The sequence below is a fragment of the Quercus robur genome, chromosome 4 (assembly GCF_932294415.1).
Source record: "Quercus robur chromosome 4, dhQueRobu3.1, whole genome shotgun sequence".
Taxonomy (NCBI): domain Eukaryota; kingdom Viridiplantae; phylum Streptophyta; class Magnoliopsida; order Fagales; family Fagaceae; genus Quercus; species Quercus robur.
Window position 1 is genome coordinate 82,706,180 of NC_065537.1, and position 24,570 is coordinate 82,730,749.

The window sequence follows — 24,570 nt, forward strand, 5'->3', positions numbered from 1 at the left end:
TCAGCAGAACCTAATCAAATAATTACCGTCTTGGCAAGTGAAAGTGCTTGTGGGATCATCATAGGCATGACTATAAGACGCGGGGCAAACAGCCTTGGAATAACTGGTAGGCTTGCATGAATCAGGGGTGGCATATGCACCAGTACAACAATATTCAGGTGTGTTGAAGGCCAAGCAAGCACTCTTGCACGCCACAACATGACCATTTCTCTTCACTCGCAATCCCACAGGGCAGAGCCTATTCAACTCCGCAAGACAACTAATTGGTTTACATGTTGGCCCTGTACCGCTCAAAGATTCTATTGAAACACGTACGTTATAGCCATCAACGAGACTAACGTCGTAGTAATCCACAGGACTATCTAAGGTAAACTCAGCAAGTGTTGCTGGTGGTGCACCACCAGCTCCAGTACATTGTAGCTTGCCACCAGTCTCCTGTCAAGCATTGTCCATTACCAGCGGAATCGAACTTGCAAAAACGACGAGGCCAGAACCGGCCTGACCATTTCTTAGGTGCAGTGACATTTACAACTTCACCAGGGTTAAGCTGAAACCCTCCATTCATTAGCTGAATTTGTCCACTCCCAGGTAGAATCCCTGGCCATATTGTGTTCCTACATTTGTTTTGCAATGTAAACACAGCCGCTTCAGCTCCTGAAAATTCATACATATTTATCAACATTAGCTACATTAAGAGTTAATACCCAATGTACAATGTTTCAAAAAATATTTATTTATTTTTAACACGTGTGTCCAAAACTCTTGGAAAGTAACTATTTCTATTTTTATGTATAGTTTTCCGTTTCATACACACTAGGTAATTATTGGAATGAATCCCTTCAGTAGTTCTAAGATACTAGTTAGAAGTTTTGAATTTAAAATCTCATGAATCTCATTCTCCTGGATCTCTTGTAATCCAAAACTCTTGGAAAGTAACTATTTCTATTTTTATGTATAGTTTTCCGTTTCATACACACTAGGTAATTATTGGAATGAATCCTTTAAGTAGTTCTAAGATACTAGTTAGAAGTTTTGAATTTAAAATCTCATGGATCTCATTCTCCTGGATCTCTTGTAGTTTAGCTTTCGAACATAATTAGCTACATCAAACCCCCCACACACCCCAAAAAAAATTTTGATATCAAATAATGTTTAAGAAAAGATGTGACATGGGTTTGAATTATGATACCTGATAGAGATAGAACCAGAAGAATGGGAAATATGTACAATGCCATAAAAGATGGTTGAAAGTATGGAAGAAAGAATAGCTTTTGTTTGTGGAATTTGGAGGAGAAAGGGTGTGTTTTGTGTTTGTGTTTTGATCATTATAAATTGAAAGAAGAAACAAACAATTACCAACCTTTTGTTTTAAGATAGTCACAACCGGGAATTGTCTATACCAGAATAAACAAAAAGGACCAAGTTTTGTTCTGTTGAAACTGTGATACGGAAAGTATCGGTACAAATTTATTCAACAAAGGAAAGAAAAGTATAAAATCGGCTAGGAGTTGTAGCTTGTGAGTGAAGTGGTTTATTTCAATCTAATGCTCAGTATGACCAGCCCATATGCTCGAATTCATGAAGATGCTTAACCGATGTCATTGGGTCTGAACCCAATAATTTAGCCTACAACTCTAATGGGCTTTCTTCAGATCATTGTCATGTGACAGTTCTAGGTAAAGTACAACAATTTGAAATTTTGATGATTAAAAAGTTATAGCAACTGATATATTTTTCTCAATATTGCAAGGCATTTGATTGAAAACTTTTGGTAACGTTTTTAAATCAGTGAGAAGATGATTTTTTATTTATTTATTTATTTTTTGATAATTTGGAATGTTTTCAACACTTCTAGCCAGGCCAATAGTTTGGCCCATGGGCTTGTTTGGGTTGCTTTCAATGTTGCTCCTGGGCCCAAATCCATCTCTTCAATCACAACATGAGTTTTCTTTCTTATACAAGGAAATTAACTTGACCCAGGAAGCCTTTTGTAGCTCTTCTCTCTCCTTTGTATCTTATTCAACTAAAAATATTAATAACAAAAAGAAAGAAATGAAAAGAAGAATATATTCTTAGGGCTTTGGGCTGGAAGCAAAGGATTCAATGGGATGTCAATTTTCTTAATTAAATTTAAATTGAGTGTAATTTTTTAATTGCCTAATCAACTCGTCTTAGCTGTACTCAATTGTCCAGGCAAAACATAAGATTTTCTTTATAATCTATAAGGTATCATTTATGAATAAAATATTTGTTGTTTTGTTATTAGTATTGACTTTGTGAAATGTTTGGTGGGCTTATCATTGAAATATTTTCTAGGCAATTGTTGTTGTTTTGTTTAGTATTGACTTTGTGAAATGTTAGGTGAGCTTATTATTGAAATATTTTCTGAGCAATTGCTGTTGTTTTGTTTAGTAATAGCTTTGTGAGGTCAGGTTACTCTACCATTAAAATATTTGCACCAAGTTATGGTGCATAGAAAGATGGAGGATAACATATCGAGGGGCTGCTTTAGTGGTAAGAAGTTTTTGTGTCTTATTATCTTGTAAGTTTGAAGTTGTGGGTCTGAATAGTGACAAGTTTCACTATTTTTTGGGTGATCTTACACCATATTAAATTTAGATTTAAGTGGGCCAGGACTATGACCACACCTGTTGTAACATTCCATAATTTTATTACTAATTTATTTCATATATAAAAATTAAACAAGAGGCCCACAAATAAATGGATTTAATTGATTTGGGTCTAAGATATTTAAATCAGATAATTATTATAGTATAAGAGACCCAAGCAAGATGACATAAGTAAATATATGAGCTTTGATAAATTTTAAAAACGCTAGCCTTTTACCTCTTAAGTTATACGTATATATAGAAGAGGTTTCCTTCTGTTTAGCCGCAATACACGTTTAAGCCTTTTCTTTTCATCTCTACGGTTGTGCGTGAGAATTAATTTCATGTATGATTTTGTTCTGCCATAATTTTAGGAAGTTGGAATTGTTCAAGGTCTAGCAATTGTCCCCATGCTTATAGGAAGACATGAGTCTATGCATCTATTATTTTTGGTACCTAGTAGAATAATTGGCGTTGGTTTCATGAAACTCAACCTATCATTATATTAATGAAAAAGCTGTCCTATGATTGTTATTATATAAGAGACTAGGCAAAGTACATAGACCCATATGTCTGGAATGGAGCTAATAGGCGTTAGTTTCATGAATATCTATAATTAAATTAATGGAAAATTTTGCATTAGGGTTATTAGATACCTTCCACGCCTTATGGTTATTAGATATCATCTCTAAGCCTTTACGATATGTAGCAATGATTTTAAGCAAAAAATTTGATTATGCAGCAATATTTTTAAGCCCAAAATCTGATTATGCAACAATATTTTTAAGCCCAAAATCTGATTAGCCAATGTAACGCAGATATAAAGAAGTCATATACTATCTAAGTTCACCAATTTGTCATGCATCTATGCACCTATCATTGTTCAAATACTTAGTCCAGCCTTATCATTTATGTTTTGCGGCATCAAGGGAATAATGGGCTATTGGATTGATCAATTCAGATTATAATATGAGGCTTCTAAAGAATAGTAGTAGGTTATATGATGGTTGGACATATAATGAAATGCTAGAATTCTGTAGAATTGCTGTACTTTCATGCCAATTTATAGATAGTGGAAATATGTGAAATAGAACAATCTAAACAAAGCTGAAAGTGAACTAGATAGTTAAGTGAACAAATGGAAAATTTTGGAAATATCAATATTGTCCAAGATTATATTGTTAATTATACTGTTAAGTATAAGAACAAATTTTTAAGTGGGAAATTTGTGTATTGATAGACATATTTTTGCTGTTGCTAGGTTCTAATTCTACTAATTTATTGTGACTCAAGGGTGGTTAATTTCAATAAGAAGTAAGTGGTAACTTCACAAGAACTACAGATTCTTAAGACTGTACACTTGTAATAGATACTATTGAACTTTGTCATGTTATTGAGAACAATATATATATATATATATATATATATATATATAAAGTTGAGAGAAAATCCAATTAGATTTCAAATTAGAATTCAATTAGAGTCTAATTTTGCGCCATGTGTCTCATCTAATCTATGTTTTAAAATTTTTGTGCTAAGTTAGTTAATTTAATGTAAAAATTGGAATTCAATTACAGCTTAATTTTGCGCCACATATCTCATCTAATGTATGTTTTTTAATTTTTGTGTTAAGTGAGTTAATTCAATGTAGAAAACAAGGAGTTCAATATAAATAAATTGTAAAAAAACCTAATCATATATATATATATATATATATATATATATATATATATAACCAATGCTTAGAGAAAATTTAATTAGATTCAAAATTAAAATTTTCTTTTCTTAGTTTTCCATACAAATTAAATTGTTTAGATTTTTGCTATTATTTTTTCTTTGAACTAATGAGTATATTTTTTATACTATTTCTATTCAGATATTTTGTATGTCAAGATCTTGAACGTAACAAATTGTAATTAAGCTAAACGATCTCATGCACCTATCCTCATTCAATTTAGGAGACACTATTGGACCAATTTATTCTTTTATTTTATGCTGTATTTAGTAGAATTTCACGGACAGTAATTGTGAATTGATATTGTATATGTAGTATCTTGATGAAAGACAAAATATTCTAATTAATTTCTGTAATCTTTTATATTTGGTATTTTCATGTAATTTTCGTTATTTTAGGTTTAGATGATTTATTTTCTTGTTTTTAGGTGCATTTAATGCTTTTTAGGTCAAATTTGATTCCTGTTATGGTTAGATATCAATTAGGAGTTATTTTAGATTATATTTTCTTGCCTGTCAAGTTTTAAGGAGCCCTTAAATAGGCCCCTAAGTTTGTAAACGTTTTTCATAGTTTATTATCAATAAAAATTCAGACTTGTGTCTATTGTGTTCTCTGGTGGATTCCAGACCTATCACCTTGTGGATTCAAGGAACTCCTTGTGGATTTGAGGTTTATTACTAGGACCTAACAGTTTAGTTTCTGTTCCATCAAGAGAGTATTGTGTGTGCTTTTCGTTAGGCTTCTATGACATCAATTGGTATCAAAACCTTGACTTACCCTAGTTTGATGGCTAACAGGCAAGACGGTGAGCACCATAACAATGACGGCAGTGACGACATCAACAACCCAGTCCTCACTAGGGCAAAGTTCCTTAATTTTCGTGATGAGAATCACCAATTTTGTGAAAAGAGTCATAAAATTATAGGCGAAATCCAGCAAAAGATTGCTACTCTTCTTGCTAGGAAATCATCTTGCAACAACATTGTTTGATATATTCAAAGACGCACTCCTAACTACAAGAAAATTCCATTCTTTGACGGAGATATGTGTAAGATGGATTTTATTGACTGGCTTCTTGATTTGGAAGAGTATTTTAATTTTTGGAAGATTTGTGATGAAGAAAAGGTGCGGCTTGCATCGAATAAATTGGACGATGAAGCAGAGGAATGGTGTGAAGAGATTCAAATCGATAGAAAGCGACGAGGTAAGCATCCAATTTGCTCTTGGCAAAGAATGAAAAAAGTATTAATTGATTTATGGTTTCCTAATGACTATAATGATATACTAGATTATACAGGTGTGGATTATAAATTTGTATATTCATATGAAAATCAATATGTTCACAACATAAAATGTCAAAACCAAAATTATCACAGCCAAGTCCATGTATCAAGTAAAGAAAAGAGTTTGATGGTTGAAAAGAAGCAGCCTATTTCTAGAGAAACTTTTGAAGTGGTTAAAAGAGGTCAAGACTTGCAACAAGTTGTTGAATTGAAACTTGAAAAGAAGAATGAGTTAATTGTGGAAGATCACAGAAATCAAGAGATAGTAATTATTGAGAATAATGTGGAAGTTCCACTTGAGGTCAAAGGTGAGGACAAGTCCATCATCCACAACCCCCAGGTTTTGGTTGATTTATTGAAGACGACTACATAATATGTTGATTTTCTTGGAGTAGAAAATTTTAATTTTATTATCAACCCATTTTTGATTGATGTTGCAAATAAATTGAAAGTAGATGAGAAGAAATTTTATGCCACACTTTATGAAGGATTCAAGTTTCAAAATCGGATCAAGTTATTAAAACATTCAAAGTATTTGTTTATTTGGAGTGGAAGATTTCAGATTTCAAGAATAAAATCGAGGCGAGTTTATTTCAAGTGGAGGGGTCTGATGTAGGACAAAATATTCTAATTAATTTCTGTAATCTTTTATATTTGGTATGTTTATATAATTTTCGTTATTTTAGGTTTAGGTGATTTATTTCCTTGTTTTTAGGTGCATTTAATGCTTTTTAGGTCAAATTTGATTCCTGTTATGGTTATGTATCAATTAGGAGTTATTTTAGATTATATTTTCTTATCTGTCAAGTTTTAGGGAGCCCTTAAATAGTCCCCTAAGTTTGTAAATGTTTTTCATAGTTTATTATCAATAAAAATTCAGACTTGTGTCTATTGTGTTCTTTGGTGGATTCCAAACCTATCACCTTGTGGATTCAAGGAACCTCTCGTGGATTCGAAGTTTTCTACCAAGAACTAACAGTTTAGTTTCTGTTCCATCAAGAAAGTATCATGTGTGCTTCTCTTCAGGCTTCCGCAACATTATATCCAATAGTGATTTTCAAAATTATATAAATAATAGCAGTATAATGAGAAACTTGGCGTAACCAATATCATGAAAATTGCAAGAAATTTCTTGTAATTTTTTTTTAAAATTATTTCCTGCAATTTTTTTAAAAACTATATTTTTAAAAATAGTTTATAAAAAAACTATTTTAGTACTTCCAAATGTCCTGGTTGAACTAAGATCCTATATATTTTATGACACTAGCTATTTTCTTAGTTTTCCATAGAAATTAAATTGTTTAGATTTTTGCTTTTTTTTTTTTTTTTTTTTGAACTAATGAACATTTTTTTTTTTATATTTTTTCTATTCAGATATTTTGTATGCTAGGATCTTGAACGTAACAAATTATAATTAAGCTAAACGATCTCATGCACCTATTCTCATTCAATTTAGGAGATATTATTAGACTAATTTATTCTTTTATTTTATATTGTATTTAGTAGAATTACATGGACAATAATTGTGAATTGATATTGAATATGTAGTATATAATAATGATTTTCAAAATCATATAAATAATAGCAGTGTAATGAGAAACTTGGCATAACCAATATCATGAAAATTATTTCTTGCAATTTTTTTAAAAACTTTTTTTTAAAAAAAAATAGTTTATAAAAAAACTATTTTAGTATTTCCAAATATCCTGGTTGAACTAATTTTCTATATATATTTTATAACACAAGCTAACATAAATAACACCACTATAATTCATTATTCTCGTGTGTAAACACGTGTTACATACCAGTTTTGTAATAATGGATCTAAACTAAAACACTTCATATTATGTGTGAAGTACAATGAATAGAGTTGAAGTCAACAGTGCCAAAGGAACAGTTAAAGAGTGGCCAATAGTACTCACTTGGCATTGTAATTTAACTCTTGCTTACTTTTAATTGGGGTCGAATCTCAGACAAAATATAGTACGACCTTTCAGATCTAATTGGATTTTTCTAACTCTTGCATTGAAGTCAACATTTTAACTATTGCATTTATTCAGCCCAAATTTCTTGAATATGAGAATATGCGTAAAATTAGAAATGTTAAATTTTAAAGAACATGTTAACCGGAATACTTAACGAAAGTGTTTTGATTATACCGTAGCTGTGAGTGAGGAAATCAAGTAGTATCTTTTTTTTTTTTTTTTGAGAATGAATCAATTAGTATCTTGTCCACCGCATGTAATGAAATACGAAACTGTAACCATATAATATATAGTATGAACATGTGAAGCTCGCTTGACATTGTTTTTTGTTTTCTTTGTGGCCATTTATGAACTGTATGACTTCTGATTTTGCTAGACTGAAGTTTGTATTTATCGAGAGTTTTTAAGGGTTTGGGGGTCTTAGTTTAATTTGTTGGTCATTTGGAGATATACAAATGAGAGATATATATATATCATAGTCGAAGAATGAGCCAGGCAGTGTTAAGGGGAAAAAAAAAAAAAAAAACCTCATTACATTGTCTTATACATAGAATGCATAATTAGACTAGTTATTTTATACTATTGGACATATTTTATAAGAACATTTTATTAAACATAGTGTGCCTCGAAAGTTGAAACATTACATGTTACTTACAGATTGTAATATGCAATTATTGAAAAAGCTAAAAAAAAAAGTTAAATCACTTTTTTCACTTTTTCCATAAAAAAGGCTTTCTAAAATTTTTTAGTAAAACCCATAAATATATATATATATATAATTCTGCATATTTATTCCATAATTTTCAAAGCAAGTGCTATGAAGGGATGAGCGCAATTTAAGTGGTCTAAGTTATTGAATTACATTGAAGAAGCAAATGGATTGAAGTGAACAACCGGAAGACATTTAAATGGATGAGCCATGGGCATAGTTATGCCTGGTCCGACTTGCATATTAGCCTTAACTTGCTCTCCCTCTCCACCAACCTTCCAATCAAAGCATTGAACCATTGTTGCAATTGTAGTGTGTATCAAACTGAGTGCTAACTTTGAACCTGGGCATGCTCGCCTCCCAGCCCCAAAAGGAATATATTCCATAGCATTTTCTTTTTCTTTGGAAGAAACCATGAACCTCTCTGGCCGAAAATCATTTGGATAATCCCATATTTTTCCATCTCTCATTATTGTATATACATTTATTGCCACCATAGTTTTTTCTGGTATATCAAATTCTTTGATTTTACAAGCTTCGCGGCACTCTCTTATTACAACAGGCACTGTTGGGTGTAGTCTTAATGCTTCCTTCACAACTGCTTGCAAGTATGGGAGACTTTGAACATCTGATTCCTCCACAAGTCTAGTGCTACCAACTACAAATTTGATCTCTTCTCTGACCTTATTGAAAACGTAAGGATGATTGATGAGTTCAGCTATTGTCCATTGCATGGCCTCTGATGAGGTACCTGTGCCCGCAATGAATAGATCCTAGGGGAAGGGCATCATTTGAATCAATGAAATGGATAAAGAGTTTGTTGTAAATGGTATTTGATATCTGTAATGATTGTAGCAGAGAGTATTGCATTGTGATGCCAAATAATTTTGTAGAGGATTTTAGCATAGCAATAATTGAAGTTCTCCTATTTTGTTTTGTTTTACAGATAGATTAGTTTGACTTTTCAATTCAAGGAAATCTTTAATTGTTTTATTTTTATTTACAAATAATTTTATTGTCAACGGAAAAGACTTCTGAGTTTGACCAAATTTTCCAATAAAACAAAAATAATAAAATGTTGAAAATATTTTTCGTATAACATTTTTATAATGAAACAAAAAGATGTAAACTATTGTATAACGAAACAAACAAAGCGTTAAATATCACTTTCGCCTTAGTAGTTAGATAATAGAAATGAGGTTTTGGACGTAAAATAGCCATATGTGTGTAATTATCAATAAAAAATAGTTCAAATATAATAAGCTATCATTGAGATAAAAATATCTCTATTATTTATTAATTTTACATCTTCTTTGTCATTTTTGTACGTTACAACTTTTGATTCCTTAAAAATGCAACTTAAGTATTGATTTTCTACAATGTATATGTTCCTTTGAAACTGAATATATATATATATATATATATATATATATATATATATATATATATATGTATATATACAAAACTTATGTAAGTACCTTAGATGCTGTTTTTTATGGATGGAAATTTATTTTTTAAATTAAGTAGCCACATAGCATAATTTTAAGAGAGGAACTTAAGGAACAACATTTAAGAATTGTACCTAAGTCTTACTCTATATATGTGTGTATATATTTGGGATATTTTTCTTTTTCTTTTTTAAGCCAAAAAATACTCATAAGTTCCAAAGAACAATGTGTAATTTTCTCTTTGTCAAAACGCCTATCCCAAACAAGTCAATGACTAAATCAATCTTTGATATCTCAAAATGACTAGGGAAAAGAAAGGATGACACCATTTTGTATACCCAATTTGAACCTTTAAGCCTTATTTAAGAAATTTACTTTTAGCTTGGCTGTTGTATTAAGGAACCAAATGAATTGATAATGAATTAAGGAGGTTGAAAAGAATTGAGGGAAGAAAATAAAAACAAAAAATATATATGCAGAATTGAATAAAAATTAATCATTCCTAAGTGTACTACTTTATGTTTTATCAATTGTGACCTGTCATATATCCCTTTTCTTTTCCCTTGTAAAATGTCCCTTAAAAAGAAATGGATCATGCTTTCATTCTAGTCATGCAACAATGAAGTTGAAAAAGAGAAACACAGACAAAAACAAAGGTGACTTACTAGTAAGAAAGCCTTGAGATGTGTTCTGTTAATCTTGAACTCAGCTTTGTCATCTTGATACACTTTCAATAGTATGTCCACTAAATCCTCATTCTCTATTTGAGGACTCTCTTCATGCTGCTTCAACACCCTTTCTAAAATCTCATCGTACCTTAAGGTCAAATCTATGGCCTTCCTTCCATATAGCCAAAAAGCCAAAAACCTCAGTGGCCCCAACACATCCCCAAAGGATACCTTTGCACCAACCTCAAAGGATTCCTTCACCAACTGCCTAATCCTCTCAGCTTCATCACTGTCATCTGAACACCTCATGCTCATAATCAACCTACATGAAGAATTGTTTGTAAGCTTCATCAACTCAGCACCAATGTCAAGGACCTGTTTTCTCTCAGCACTCTCTAACACTTTACGCAAAAACCAAGTCAGTTCTTCGTGTCGAACAGCCTGGGATTGTTCAACTTGACGGGCACTGAGCAATTCAGAATTGCAAAGTTTTTTTATGAACTTCCAGTAATTACCGTATGGAGCTATGAAAAATCCATATCTTCCATATGGTAATTTATCGCTGAAAGCGAGCGGTGGTCGATCTGAAAAGGTAACGTCATTGGTTTTAAATATTTCAGTGGCAACGGAAGCCGTTGACACAGCAAGGCACCGCGTAGCACCAAACCGGAGATAGAGGAGAGGACCATATTTGTTGGAGAGGCTGTGAAGGGATTTGAATAAAGATGGACCAAGAAGGTGGAGATGACCAATGATTGGGAGGACTGGTGGGCTTGGAGGGAGGTTTAGAGGGTTCTTTGTCTTGAACAAGGACTTGAGTAAGAGAGTTGAGAGGAAATAAAGGAGGAAACACAGGAAGTAATATTGGTAATCAGTAATTGTGGCCATGATTACTCTGATACTCACTCCAAGGACAAGTTTGTATGAACTTGTTAAACTCTCAATTTATGGGTAGCTTTATAATTGATCCTGAAGTACTCTTTGTTGACATTGCTGCTTAATTATTGTTCTACTTTCAAAATCGTTTTATGATTGATATTGACTTGCTAATAATTTAACTGCCACTTGTGAAGCTCACTTGAAATGTTGTTTGAGTATTTTTGATATACATATGGATGAAAAAGTGTATGAAAATATGTATAAGTATGTTTGAAATGCTCAAAATGTTGCTCAAAATAGGCTACTAAATGAGCCCTAATGTTTGTGCACCTTCCAAGAGCGTTTTTTAAGGCAATGTGTATCTTAATTTAGTACCTATTTGGATATTGATTATTTGCTCCAGGGTTTGTGTTTTGGCGTTTTCTTTTTTATTTTTTTTTTTAAGAAGGGCATTTCCTTTTCTCGTGGGTCCCGTACACTTTCACAGGACCCACAAACTTCTTTTTTCAACAAAATTTTTATTAAAAATGAGTTTCACAGCACTATTCACACACTTAAAAATTATTTTGCTACAGTATTTTCAGTTTTCAATTTTCAACAAAATAAGCGGTATCCAAACACACTTGATAGCTAGTTTCTTTCTTAGTATAAGACTCATTCTCCTAAAATAAAATAAAATAAAAAATACTTTGGATAAGATTTGTCTATCTTTTATATTATATATAATCATGACATTTTGTGTTGTCTTTGAATTTTAGGGGTGTGAAAGGAAGAATGAGATTTAATTATATTGCAACTTGGCGTACGTGAAAAGGTACGGGATGGTGAGATGAGTTTTTTTTTTTTTTTTTGATATAGTGAGATGAGTTTTCAATCATATGATATTACAATAGAATCAATATTTGAGTATAGTGCTTGTAATTTTGATCGAGTCAGTTATACAGATTTAGATGCGCTGCAGTAATGCACAGTTTTTTTTTTTTTTTTGGGTCATCTTCGATCTATTTATCCAAAACATATTTTCTGGTAAATTCTTAATCCTTAAAATCCCGCCTGTAAACCAAGTCAAAATATTAATTATGTTGAAGATTATTCAACTTTTTCTTTTTTGAGAAGATTATTCAACTGATTAACTTAATTTCATATTATAACTGATTATGGTATTATAATTAAATATTTCAATGATTTAATATATATATATATACATATTCATTGCAAGTCAAATTTTTTTTGATAAATATAATAGGATAATAGTATCATAGACGAGTCGCACTTAAAAAAAGAAAAAGAAAATAAATACCATAGGGTTTAAATTAAATACCATTCTTTTCTCAAAAAAAAAAAAAAAAAAAAATATATATATATATATATATATATACCATTCTGCTCCATGGTAGTTGTATTTTTATTATCAAATTATGGTACTAATTGGTTTCACTTCAGTGTAAACAAGATTTGAACTCAGCCACATGATAATTGTCTTTTATCATAAGGCCAAGACTCAAGAGTATACTAATTGGTTTATTTTTTATGTAAGCGAGGTTTGAACCCAAATTCTTTATTCAATGACAAGATTATTAGCTGAACTAACTAGCTAGAATCCATTGCAAGGGTCACATTGAGTTTTGACTTAAATGACAAATTCTATATTCGTAATAAATAGATGAAGGGTGATATTTTGATTGTAAAACCTATTAATAAGCGTGTATAACATTTTTTTTTTTTTTGAGAAACAAACACACACACATAAGGGAGAGGGGAAGGGGTTCTATAACTTATTAATTAAAAAAATTCATATCAAATAAGCTAACATTGATTTGAGTTAAAAATCTCTATCATTTATAAATTTCCCCTCCCCCGTGTCATTTTTTTAAAAATGCAAGTTAAGTTTTACTTTGCTGCTATTTACCTATAAACCGGAATGTATAGAGGAGTAATGTTAAGTTCAGGACCTAAAAGGCTCATAGCCTTTTCTTTACTTTTTTTTTCAAGACCAAATGCAAAAACACTTACACTTTTATGTTAAAATCAAACTCGCTCCATACTCTTTGATATAGAAATGTGATGTAGCGACTAATTTGATCATTCCAAATCAATGCCATTTGGATTTCAACATAAAGTTCATGGAATATTTTTTGTAATTTTATCTTTTCTAATCCAAAATTATTTGAAATAAGAACATTTGAAGGGAGTAGACTCTGTTTACTTAACATGCATATGTGATGTTGCGGAAGCCTGAAAAAAGCACATACGATGCTCTCTTTAATGGAACAAAAACTAAACTGTTAGTTTTTTATAGTAATTCTTGAATCTATGAGGGGTATCCCGGAATCCACAAAAAGATAAAAACTAGAATCCACCAGAAGAAAATTTGACAAAATGTCTGTATTTATTGATAATAATTTCCAAACTGAATTGTCTTTGGAGGCTACAATGCGTGTAAATAGTAAAAAGAAAACCTGTGGCAACTAGGAACCCTAAGGCGGCTATGAAAGCATATAAAACCCTAATTTGACTAAACAACATTAAAACACCTAAAAAGATGGAAACAAATAACCTAAATCTAAAATAACAAAAATTACATACAAATATTAAAATTAAATAATTACAAAAATTAAATATTAAATTGTGTCCTACATCAATATTGCAATCAAGAATGACTAAATAATCAATCTTTTATATCTCAATAAATGACAAAGGAAAAGGAAAGCAATGCACCATTAATTTTGTATACCCACTTGAACCTCTGAGCATTATTTAAGAGTTTTTCTTATGGTCTGACCGTTGTATGAGAAAATCAACTTTGATGTTGTAAAGTTGTGATTTCCAACTAGCTTGTGTTGGCTTTAATTCAGTGCCAAATTTGACTGTAATTTTTCCAATCATTTTCCCTGTATGTATGTGGGTTTATTTGCAAGGGATGAGTGTGAGAGATCGATGAAGAATCAAGCTTCAAAAGATGAATCAATGCAATTCGCAACTAGCTCACGAGTAGCTCGTGAGAAGCAACCCGCGAAAAGGCCATGTGTAAAGCACATGACTAGAAGCTGAAGGGTCACGCTAGGCTATTAAGTTTGTGAGTGTTTCGAGAGAAGGGTCATCCTACAAAGTACCTGCGAAACATTCTATTTGGCAAAAAATTAGGTTGCTTTACCAAATTCTTTACCCACACTATAAATACCCTTATTACCCACGAATTGTAAGGAGAGCTTTTTAGAGAGAAAATCCTAGAAAATACACTTGAGAGTTAGAGATTGTCATACCCATAATCATTTACACATTTCCTTCTAGTTTTCCTCAACTCCTACCTCTCCATCTCTAGATCCTTGAGAGGTTGTAAGTCCAAACACTTACCACACCTATTCTGAGTGTTAAGTGAGATTTTGGTGCTGTTGGGAAGCATTAGAAGGAGCCATTTGGTAGCGGATGCAATCAGGCTGAATTACAGGATCCGGAAAGCTAGAGAAGACAAGACTTCGAGAAGTCCGTTGGTAACAGGAACTTGGAGAGCTAAAGTACATGGGGTAAACTAGGCTTGGAGGGTTTTTTGTTATTCGTGTGCTCCAACTTTATTCTTTAGTTGATCGATTTTGACTTGGAGGGTTGCGGAGAGGTTTTTCGCCGAGTTCTTCAGTTTCCTCTTCGATAACACGTCTTGGTGTTATCTTGGGTTTGCATCTCTCTTCCCTATTCTTTAAGCTTTCATGTTATTGTTGATTGTTGATGAATATGGCTTAGAGTAGTGTTATAGGTTCATTGTGCATATTTACTCTTATTCCGCACTTTATTTAAGTTAGAGTAAAAGCAATCTAGTCATAATTTAAAATTTAGGGTCTAAACAAGCTCGTGTGTTTTAGCACAAATCCAAGTTTTCAGATGTGCTTGATTGTGACCAGTAGAGAATAAAGTGGTGGATATATATGAAATTAGTGATACGTAGCTACTCATAGTCAACCACATTAGAGTTGTGAAAAAAATTGTAACACAAAAGTTGCGGTCCTAAAAGAACTTCTGTCATATGTAAAAACCAAGTGAGAAATTAGGGAGAGGGGGAATGAGGCTATAAAATAAAAACACATGCAAAATAACTGTGACTTACTAGCAAGAAAGCTTTGAGATGTGTTCTGTTAATCTTGAATTCAACTTTGTCATCTTGATAGACCTTTAGTAATATATCCACCAAATCCTCATTGTCTCTCTTGAGCTCCCTACTATTTTCATGCTGCTTCCAACTAGGGACAGACCAAGGATTTCGAGTTAAGGGGGGCCAGAGTACAAGTAAAAGAGAAATCATGAAATTTCAAATAAGTATCTATTTAGTATTAACAAAAAAATCAACAAAGAAAAATACACAAATTTTTTGTTTCATAATACATTGTAATGCAATCATCTACTAATTAAGATAAAAACAGAAAACTTCATTGTTTCTTAATACATTAGAACATTTGTATCAGCTCACGCAAAAATTTCTATCTATTTTAGCATAATAACCTACTTTTTTATTTTATATACTCACTATTATTTATTTTACACTACATTTCATCATAATACTATTTCCTTATCAATTTTTCATTATTATCTCAAATCATCTCTCTTCCTCAACCAAAAACAACTATCTTCAATTTAAATAATTTCTAAAACATTCACTGGCATAACAACAATAATTGTGTAAATTTTTCCAATCAACCCAAAATACACCCACATTAGTCTAAGCTATCATCGTACAAAAGTACATTGTGTTATTGTAATTGTGTAAATTTGCATAGCTACTATAGCACATATTTTTGCACAATGATACATAAACAGATGCAGGTGCATTTTGGGGTAGATTGGACAAATTTGGGGTCTTATAATATTTTACAAATAATGCAAATGCTATTACAATAAAATCAATGTAAAATTGCAGGGGAGGGACTTGGTCACCACTTGGCCTCTCATTCTTGTCCAATTTCTTTTTCTAGACTCCACCACCTTTTACTCAATCAAAAGTATAAAATAGTGAAACATTATTGATAAAATATGGTCAATTATGTCCTAATAGGATATTTTTTGAATCATTTGTTGAAATGAGAATTTTGATAAAATAGAGACAACAAACAATAAATAACTAGGTAATTCTTAAATCTGAATTTGACATGGTGTAGGATCACCCGAAAAATAGTGAAACTTGACTTGTCACTACTCAAACCCACAACCTCAAACTCACAAGATATTAAGACACAAAAACTTCCTACCACTAAACCACCCCTCCTATAATTTTCCTTCATCTTTCTATGCACAATAACTTGGTGCAAATATTTTAATTGTAAAGTAACCTTACCTCACAAAGCTACTACTAAACAGAACAACAACAATTGCTTAGAAAACATTTCAGTGCTAGGCTCACCTAACATTTCACAAAGTCAATGCTAAACAAAACAACAAATATTTTATTCATAAACGATACCTTATAAGTTATAAAGAAAATCTTATGCTTTGCTTAACATGAGTTGATTAAGCAAGTAAAAAATTACACTCAAATTAATTTAATTAAGAAAATTGACATCCCATTGATTCCTTTGCTTCCAGCCCAAAGCCCAAAGAGTATATTCTTCTTTTCTTTTCTTTTTTCTTTTCTTTTTTTTAATTATTAATGTTTTTAGTTGAATAAGATACAAAGGAGAGAGAAGAGCTACAAAAGGCTTCCTGAGTCATGTTAATCTACTTGTATCAGTAAGAAAAGTCATGCTTTGATTGAAGAGATGGATTTGGGCCCAGGAGCAACATTCAAAGCAACCCAGACAAACCCATGGGCCAAACTATTGGCCTGGCTAGAAGTGTTAAAAACATTCCAAATTACCCCCAAAAAAAAAACATTTAATTTGAAATTAATTTAAACCAATTTAAATCTATTTTCCTTTTGGGAAAAAAATCTTTTTTCAATCCACTTTAATTTAATTCCGAAATTGAGTTTCAAGTGTTATACTTATCACTAACTCAAACAAACATTAAAACAACTTTAACTATAGTTATTCTTTCTATCTTTTTAGAAGAGTTATTCTTTCTATCATTAATGCACGTAATTGAATTAATTTCAACTTTTCACTCAACACTGAATTATCCTCCTATTATATATAGACTAAAATGTCATTTTTTGGTTCTCTAGCATGCAAGTTTAAAGAAAACAACTTTAACACATTATATATATTATTTATTTTTACAAAATATAGACACAATGGAACTTTGACACATTATTCAGAACAAAACAACTTCCTCCTAATCCTAATCCTATACATTCTCAACAAACCCACGAAGCCAACCACAAGTCTTCACCTTCCTCCAAGCCCACCAATCATCTGATCTTGGAAGATTTTTAGTACTTTAGAATCTAGACATGTATAAAGTATTCCTCCATTAAAAAGAAATAAAACTTGTAAAAATGGTGGTTCCAGTTAACTTAATTAGTGAAGTCTTTGATGGTTGAATAAGAGATATGAGGTTCAATCTCCTCTTACATCAAAAACCGATTAGTGTCTTAATCTGATGATGGAGATCAAAAATCATAGAAGCGGACATTATAGATTAAAACTCTATAATAAAAAATAATAATAACAACTCAATAAAGACAATCCATAGGTGTGGTCATAACCTTGGCCCACTTAAATCCGAATTTGACATGGTGTAGGATCACCCGAAAAATAATGAAATTTGACTTATCACTACTCAAACCCACAACCTCAAACTCACAAGATAACAAGACACAAAAACTTCCTACCACTAAACCACCCCTTGTATAAGTTATCCTCCATCTTTCTATGCACAATAACTTGGTGCAAATATTTTAATTGTAAAGTAACCTTACCTCACAAAGCTACTACTAAACAGAACAACAACAATTGCTTAGAAAACATTTCAATAATAAGCTCACCTAACATTTCACAAAGTCAATACTAAACAAAACAACAAATATTTTATTCATAAACGATACCTTATAAGTTATAAAGAAAATCTTATGCTTAGCTTAACACGAGTTGATTAGGCAAGTAAAAAATTACACTCAAATTAATTTAATTAAGAAAATTGACATCACATTGATTCCGTTGCTTCCAGCCCAAAGCCCAAAGAATATATTCTTCTTTTCTTTTCTTCCTTTTCTTATTATTAATATTTTTAGTTGAATAAGATACAAAGGAGAGAGAAGAGCTACAAAAGGCTTCCTGAGTCATGTTAATCTACTTGTATCAGTAAGAAAAGTAATGTTGTGATTGAAGAGATGGATTTGGGCCCAGGAGCAACATTCAAAGAAACCCAGACAAACCCATGGGCCAAACTATTGGCCTGGCTAGAAGTGTTAAAAACATTCCAAATTACCAAAAAAAAAAAAAAAAAAAAAAAAAAAAAACACCTTCTCACTAATTTAAAAACAATACCAAAAGTTTTCAGTCAACTGCCACGCAATATTGAGAAAAATATATCAGTTGCTAACTTTTTAATCATCAAAATTTCAAATTGTTGTACTTTACCTAGAAAACATGAACCCCATTTTTATTTTTGGGTAAATTATCATTTTGATTTTTGACTTTTATATTGATTTTTGACTTTTATATTGTGTGGCAGTTTGATTCCTATATGTCATAAAAAATGTTAACATAATAAAATATTATTTTATGCCACATATAGACTGTCACATGACCAATTGACCATGATCTGAAGAAAGCCCATTCGAGTTGTAGGCTAAATTATTGGGTTCAGAGTTCAGACCCAATGACATGGGTTAAGCATCGTCATGAATTCGAGCATATGGGCTGGTGAAGCTGAGCATCAATATTTAAGGCTAAAAAAACCAAAAGACTCGCCAAGTGGCAATAAATCACCTCACTCACAAGCAACAACTCCAATCCGATTTTATACTTTTCTTTCCTTGGTTGAATGAATTTGTACCAATACTTTCCGTATCACAGTTTCAACAGAAAAAAACTTGGTCGTTTTTGTTTATTCTGGTATAGACAATTCCTGGTTGTGACTATCTTAAAACAAAAGGTTGGTAATTGTTTGTTTCTTCTTTCAATTTATAATGATGACCCATTTCAAAACACGAACACAAACACAACCTTTTTCCTCCAAATTCCACAAACAAAGGCTATTCTTTCTTCCATACTTTCAACCATCTTTTATGGCATTGTACATACTTCCCATTCTTCTGGTTCTATCTCTATCAGGTACCATAATTCAAACCCATATCACATCTTTTCTCAAACATTATTTGATATCAATTTTTTTTTTTGGGGGGTGTGGGGGTCTAATGTAGCTAATTATTTGTAAAAACTAAACTACAAGAGTTGTTGGTCTAATAGTTTTTTAAAATTTCATGAGATCCATGAGATTTTAAATTCAAAACTCCTAATTAGCATTTTAAAACCACTCAAGAGACTCATTCCCATAATTACCTGGTGTGTATGAGACGAAAACTATATATACGAGAAGAAATAGTTACTCTCCAAGAGTTTTGGACACCCACGTTCAAAATAAATAAATAAATTTTAAAACATGGAAGTTCTGTACATTGGGTATTACCTCTTATGTAGCTAATGTTGATAAATATGTATGAATTTTCAGGAGCTGAGGCGGCTGTGTTTACATTGCAAAACAAATGTAGGAACACAATATGGCCGGGGATTCTACCTGGGAGTGGACAAATTCAGCTAATGAATGGAGGGTTTCAGCTTAACCCTGGTGAAGTTGTAAATGTTACTGCACCTAAGAAATGGTCAGGCCGGTTCTGGCCTCGTCGTTTTTGCAAGTTCGATTCCGCTGGTAATGGACAATGCTTGACAGGAGACTGTGGTGGCAAGCTACAATGTACTGGAGCTGGTGGTGCACCACCAGCAACACTTGCTGAGTTTACCTTAGATAGTCCTGTGGATTACTATGACGTTAGTCTCGTTGATGGCTATAACGTACGTGTTTCAATAGAACCTTTGAGCGGTACAGGGCCTACATGTAAACCAATTAGTTGTCTTGCGGAGTTGAATAGGCTCTGCCCTGTGGGATTGCAAGTGAAGAGAAATGGTCATGTTGTGGCGTGCAAGAGTGCTTGCTTGGCCTATAACACACCTGAATATTGTTGTACTGGTGCATATGCCACCCCTGATTCATGCAAGCCTACCAGTTATTCCAAGGTGTTCAAGGCTGTTTGCCCCACGTCTTATAGTTATGCCTATGATGATCCCACAAGCACTTTCACTTGCCAAGATGGTAATTATTTGATTAGGTTTTGCTGAATATAATGTAAAAAAGAAAGAAATGTATGTGTGTGTATTGCAAAATTATGATGAGAAGTAAACTCTCCACGGATGCTGGGATGTATAACTATTCATATAAAAACATATGTAATTAAGATATACTTAAAGTAATTGTTTTAGTTTGTAATTTTTGTAACAATTAAAAGTCTCTCAAGTCTCGATTGTCAATATTGTAACATATATTTATATTCAGTTTTTTTTCCCTATTCTTTGATAAGCAATGACCCTTTCAACTTTTGGTACTACCTCCGTCCCAGTTTGTTTGTCCTCTATTTCATTTTGAGATGTCTCAAAATATTGTCCTGTTTCTAAAATTAAAAGTTATTAATTTACTAATGTTCCTATTATTCCCCTACTTTAATTTCAAAACTATTTGAAAAGAAAACAAACAAATATTTAAAAAATCAATTTAATTGGAGCACTTTTTTAGTTGCCTCATTAAGAATAACTTTTTTTTAGAAAAAAAAAAAAGCTGATAAATTTATTTAAAAATAGTTTTGTAAACTTATACATTTTTATAAGGCAGACAAGATAATAAATAATGTTCATTTAAAAAGTTTGACTTTTCAAACAGAACAAACAAATTGGAACAGAGAGAGTATATCATTAGGGCATGACAGTGGGGGAAAATGTCTCTACATATTGAAAAGAAATCACTTCTTATAACCTATAAGCACATTTCCATGTGCTTCCCCAGGTGATATAAGATTTCAGGATTGATTCTCCCTTTGGTCCTTCGCATGAGCTGTTCAAACTATAGTGTGGGGTTGCTGATGATGACCGGGACAATAGTTGGCTTGATGCGTATGATATAGAATCTAGAATTTAATATGCAATAATGATAGTAGAGCATGACAAGCACTTCCTTATCCAAGCTTGATCAAAGCTAAATTTACATTAAGCTTTATCCAAGAACAAGGAAGGGAACTCCACTTAAACAGGATCTTGCAACACTACATTGCAAAGCCAAGGATTCAGTTGCTATTCTATAAAAAAGGCATCTTTAATTTCTCATAAATCTGGCTTCTCAATAACCTTTTCCATATCTTTGTATTTGCTTGATTAAAATCAGATTAATGCTCCACCTTATGGGCAGATTTCTATAGTGAGTGAGCCTGACTTATTTGCGGATCTTTTTAATTGCTGCACCCGATTCCTCATCAAATATTCGCGGTGATTTATAAAAGAAGACACCATAATTTGCTGGGCTCTTAACTCTTCAAACGTTGGACTCAATTTAAAGCCGGATGTCCTTGGCACACATGACTCATTCCAAAAGTGAATTTCATGACCCTAGCCAAGCAAATTACATCTACCTTTATCAATAATTTTTGTAGAACTCTCAATTCCTTTCTAAAGCCAAAACAAAAATCTAACCTTCCTTCCATATAACCAATGTTTAGCTCCAACATATTTGGAGAGCAACAACTCTACACCAATCTATTTTAATATGTTTCCTTTTTGTGCTATGATATTAGTTTTTTAGTGTAATTGGCATTTGTTATCAATTAATAGATTCCAAAGTCTGCATCATGTGCAAGTTAAACGAGTTGACGGACTGCTGATTGAAATAAAATAATGATGCATGAATTATCTAGTTATTTATTGTTTGCTGTCTCTATTTTATCAAAATTCTCATTTCAACAAATTATTTAAAAAATATCCTATTAGGACGTAATTGACCATATTTTATCAATAATGTTTCACTACTTTATACTTTTGATTGAGAAAAAGGTGGTGGAGTCCAGAAAAAGAAATTGGACAAGAATGAGAGGCCAAGTGGTGACCAAGTCGCTAAACTCATATTTGAGTCCCTTAAAAATATAAATGTTGAAGTTTTAAGGTCAAAGAGGTTTTCCTGTTATAGTATTGAATAATGATTTTGGTATATGCAAAAACTGTGTGTGGGGTCTGAATGCTCGAAAATGTATGAAAACATAAGAGCTATTTAGACCCCCAAATTAAAGTTACGGTTCGATTGATTTTACTCTAACTTAATACTAAGTGCGGAATAGAGTAAATGCGAGTGGATAAATAAACAAGCTACCCTATCCCGAAAACATTATAACACAGCAGTAAAATGAAAGGTAAAAGAGTAGGTAAGAAGAATGCAAATACAAGATAACACGCCAATGTGTTATTGAAGAGGAAACCGAAGAACTTGACGAAAAACCTCTCCACCGCCCTCCAAGCGATAATCGATCCACTAGACAATTAGTTGGGATACATGGGTTAGCAAGAGATCCTCCAAACCTAATCTACCCGATGTACCTAAGCCCTCCAAGCTCCTACTCCAACAAGGCTTCTTGGAACAATGTCTTGTCTAGCTCTCCGAATCCCGCAACAAGCTCCATGTTGCATTTGCCATCCTTGGCTTCTTCCAATACTTTCCAACAGCACCAAAACCTCACTGAACACTCTGAAATGATGTGGTGAGTGTTTGGGCTATCAACCTCTCAATGGTATAGAAATGGAGAAGTAGGAGTTGAGAAAAATTCACAAGAAATTGTGTAGAGAAATGTGGGTATAACAATCTCTAACTCTCAAGGTTTGTGGCTAGGGTTTTCTCTCTGAAGCACGCCTCAACTTTTGTGGGCAATGTGGGTATATATAGTGTGGGTACAGAAAGTGTGTATCAGATAGTAAAGTTTGGCAAAATAGAATGTTTTGCGAGTGTCTCGCAGGAAGGCTTACCCGCGAGCTACTCGCGAAACACAGCTACCTCCATCTGTCCTGACTCTTCGCATTCCAGTCATGTGCAGGGCACATGTATCATTTGGCGGGATGCTTAGTCGCGAGTTACCCATGAAAACTCTTCTATCTTCAATTGTGTAAGGTTGAATTTTATCAACCATCTTATTGGCTTTATTCCGTGCCAAATTTGCTTGTATTTTAGCAATTAATAACCATGTATTTATGTGGGAATCATGTTAGCATAGTGAGTGAGAAAGTGTGAAAAAATGCTCAAGATTGTGTAAGGATGCAGAGAATCACAGCTAGACTCGCAAGTGACTCGCGACTGACAAGCCGCCAAAGTTGGCACACGTGTGAAGCATGCAGGGGAGCTGAAGAGTCAGGTCAGATATTGCACTACAGGACGAAAGTCCCAGGCTGGCTAGGCCATTAGCTCGCGGCTTGAACTCACAACTCAGCCCAGTCGCAAGGCCAAGTCGCTAGACCACCCTATTTAGGAAAAACTGACTTTTCACTTTCCTTCTCACCCTCCTATATATAGACTCTTATACCCACAAAATGTAGAGAGTTTCCAGAAAGAATTTTGAGAAAAAAATCCTAGAGAAAAATAAGATTGATTCATCCACAATCTTCACATAGAGACTCTTCAAATTCCTTTACTCTTTTCCTCTCCATTGTTAAATACTTGAGAGGTACATTACCAAACCTTTTCTCACCATACCCATATTTGTGAGAAGACTGTTTGGTACTTTGGGAAGCAGTTAAAAAGGAACCAATTTTATTGGTAGATGCTATGGTCAAGTAGCGGAATCCGATAAGCTAAAAAAGAAATAGGTTCAACGTAACCTCGTTGGAGTAGGAGCTTGGAGGGCTTAGGTACATTGGGTAAATTAGGTTTGGAGGGTCTTCTGCTGTTCATGTATCCTAACTACATTCTTTAGTGGATTATTTACCGCTTGGAGGGTGGTGGAGAGGTTTTACGCCGAGGGCTTCAGTTTCCTCTTCGATAACACATCGTTGTATTGTCCTTATGTTTGCATCTCTCTTCCCTTAATCTTTGTCTTTTAATTTCTGCTGTGAATGTGATTTTAATTGGTTTAGATTGTTTATCAATTATGTATTAAGTTTATGTTCGTATTCCGCACATTAATGGTTTGATATTAAGCTTGAATTGGTAATTTGTTAATTGGGGGGTCTAAACATTCATAATGTTTTATACACTAATTAAACTTTCAAATTGTTCAAGTCTTTACACTCTCTTTCTCTCTATCACACAACC

The 24,570-nt window shown here is 32.6% G+C and overlaps 2 protein-coding genes and 1 pseudogene across 2 annotated transcripts; 1 reads left to right on the forward strand and 2 right to left on the reverse strand.

Annotated features, from left to right (window-relative positions):
• Positions 1 to 1,310, reverse strand: LOC126723995 (thaumatin-like protein; annotated as a pseudogene).
• Positions 1,311 to 8,382: 7,072 nt separating this feature from the next.
• LOC126723994 (cytochrome P450 705A12-like) lies at positions 8,383 to 11,400 on the reverse strand. Its single transcript, XM_050428043.1, has 2 exons — positions 10,435 to 11,400; positions 8,383 to 9,094 (listed from the first exon to the last, which is right to left on the reverse strand). The coding sequence occupies exons 1-2, from the start codon at positions 11,323 to 11,325 to the stop codon at positions 8,471 to 8,473; spliced, it is 1,515 nt and encodes a 504-aa protein (XP_050284000.1). The 5' UTR covers positions 11,326 to 11,400; the 3' UTR covers positions 8,383 to 8,470.
• A 7,706-nt stretch (positions 11,401 to 19,106) lies between these two features.
• On the forward strand, positions 19,107 to 20,708 carry LOC126723997 (pathogenesis-related thaumatin-like protein 3.5). Its single transcript, XM_050428044.1, has 2 exons — positions 19,107 to 19,514; positions 19,912 to 20,708. The coding sequence occupies exons 1-2, from the start codon at positions 19,370 to 19,372 to the stop codon at positions 20,574 to 20,576; spliced, it is 810 nt and encodes a 269-aa protein (XP_050284001.1). The 5' UTR covers positions 19,107 to 19,369; the 3' UTR covers positions 20,577 to 20,708.
• The last annotated feature ends 3,862 nt before the right edge of the window (positions 20,709 to 24,570 follow it).

Coding starts and splice junctions, on each gene's coding strand:
- LOC126723994 (XM_050428043.1), bottom strand. CDS start 11,325: ATGGCCACAATTACTGATTACCAATATTACTTCCTGTGTTTCCTCCTT. Junction 9,095..10,434: donor ATCTCAAGGCTTTCTTACTA/GTAAGTCACCTT, acceptor CCCTTCCCCTAG/GATCTATTCATTGCGGGCAC.
- LOC126723997 (XM_050428044.1), top strand. CDS start 19,370: ATGATGACCCATTTCAAAACACGAACACAAACACAACCTTTTTCCTCC. Junction 19,515..19,911: donor TCTGGTTCTATCTCTATCAG/GTACCATAATTC, acceptor ATGAATTTTCAG/GAGCTGAGGCGGCTGTGTTT.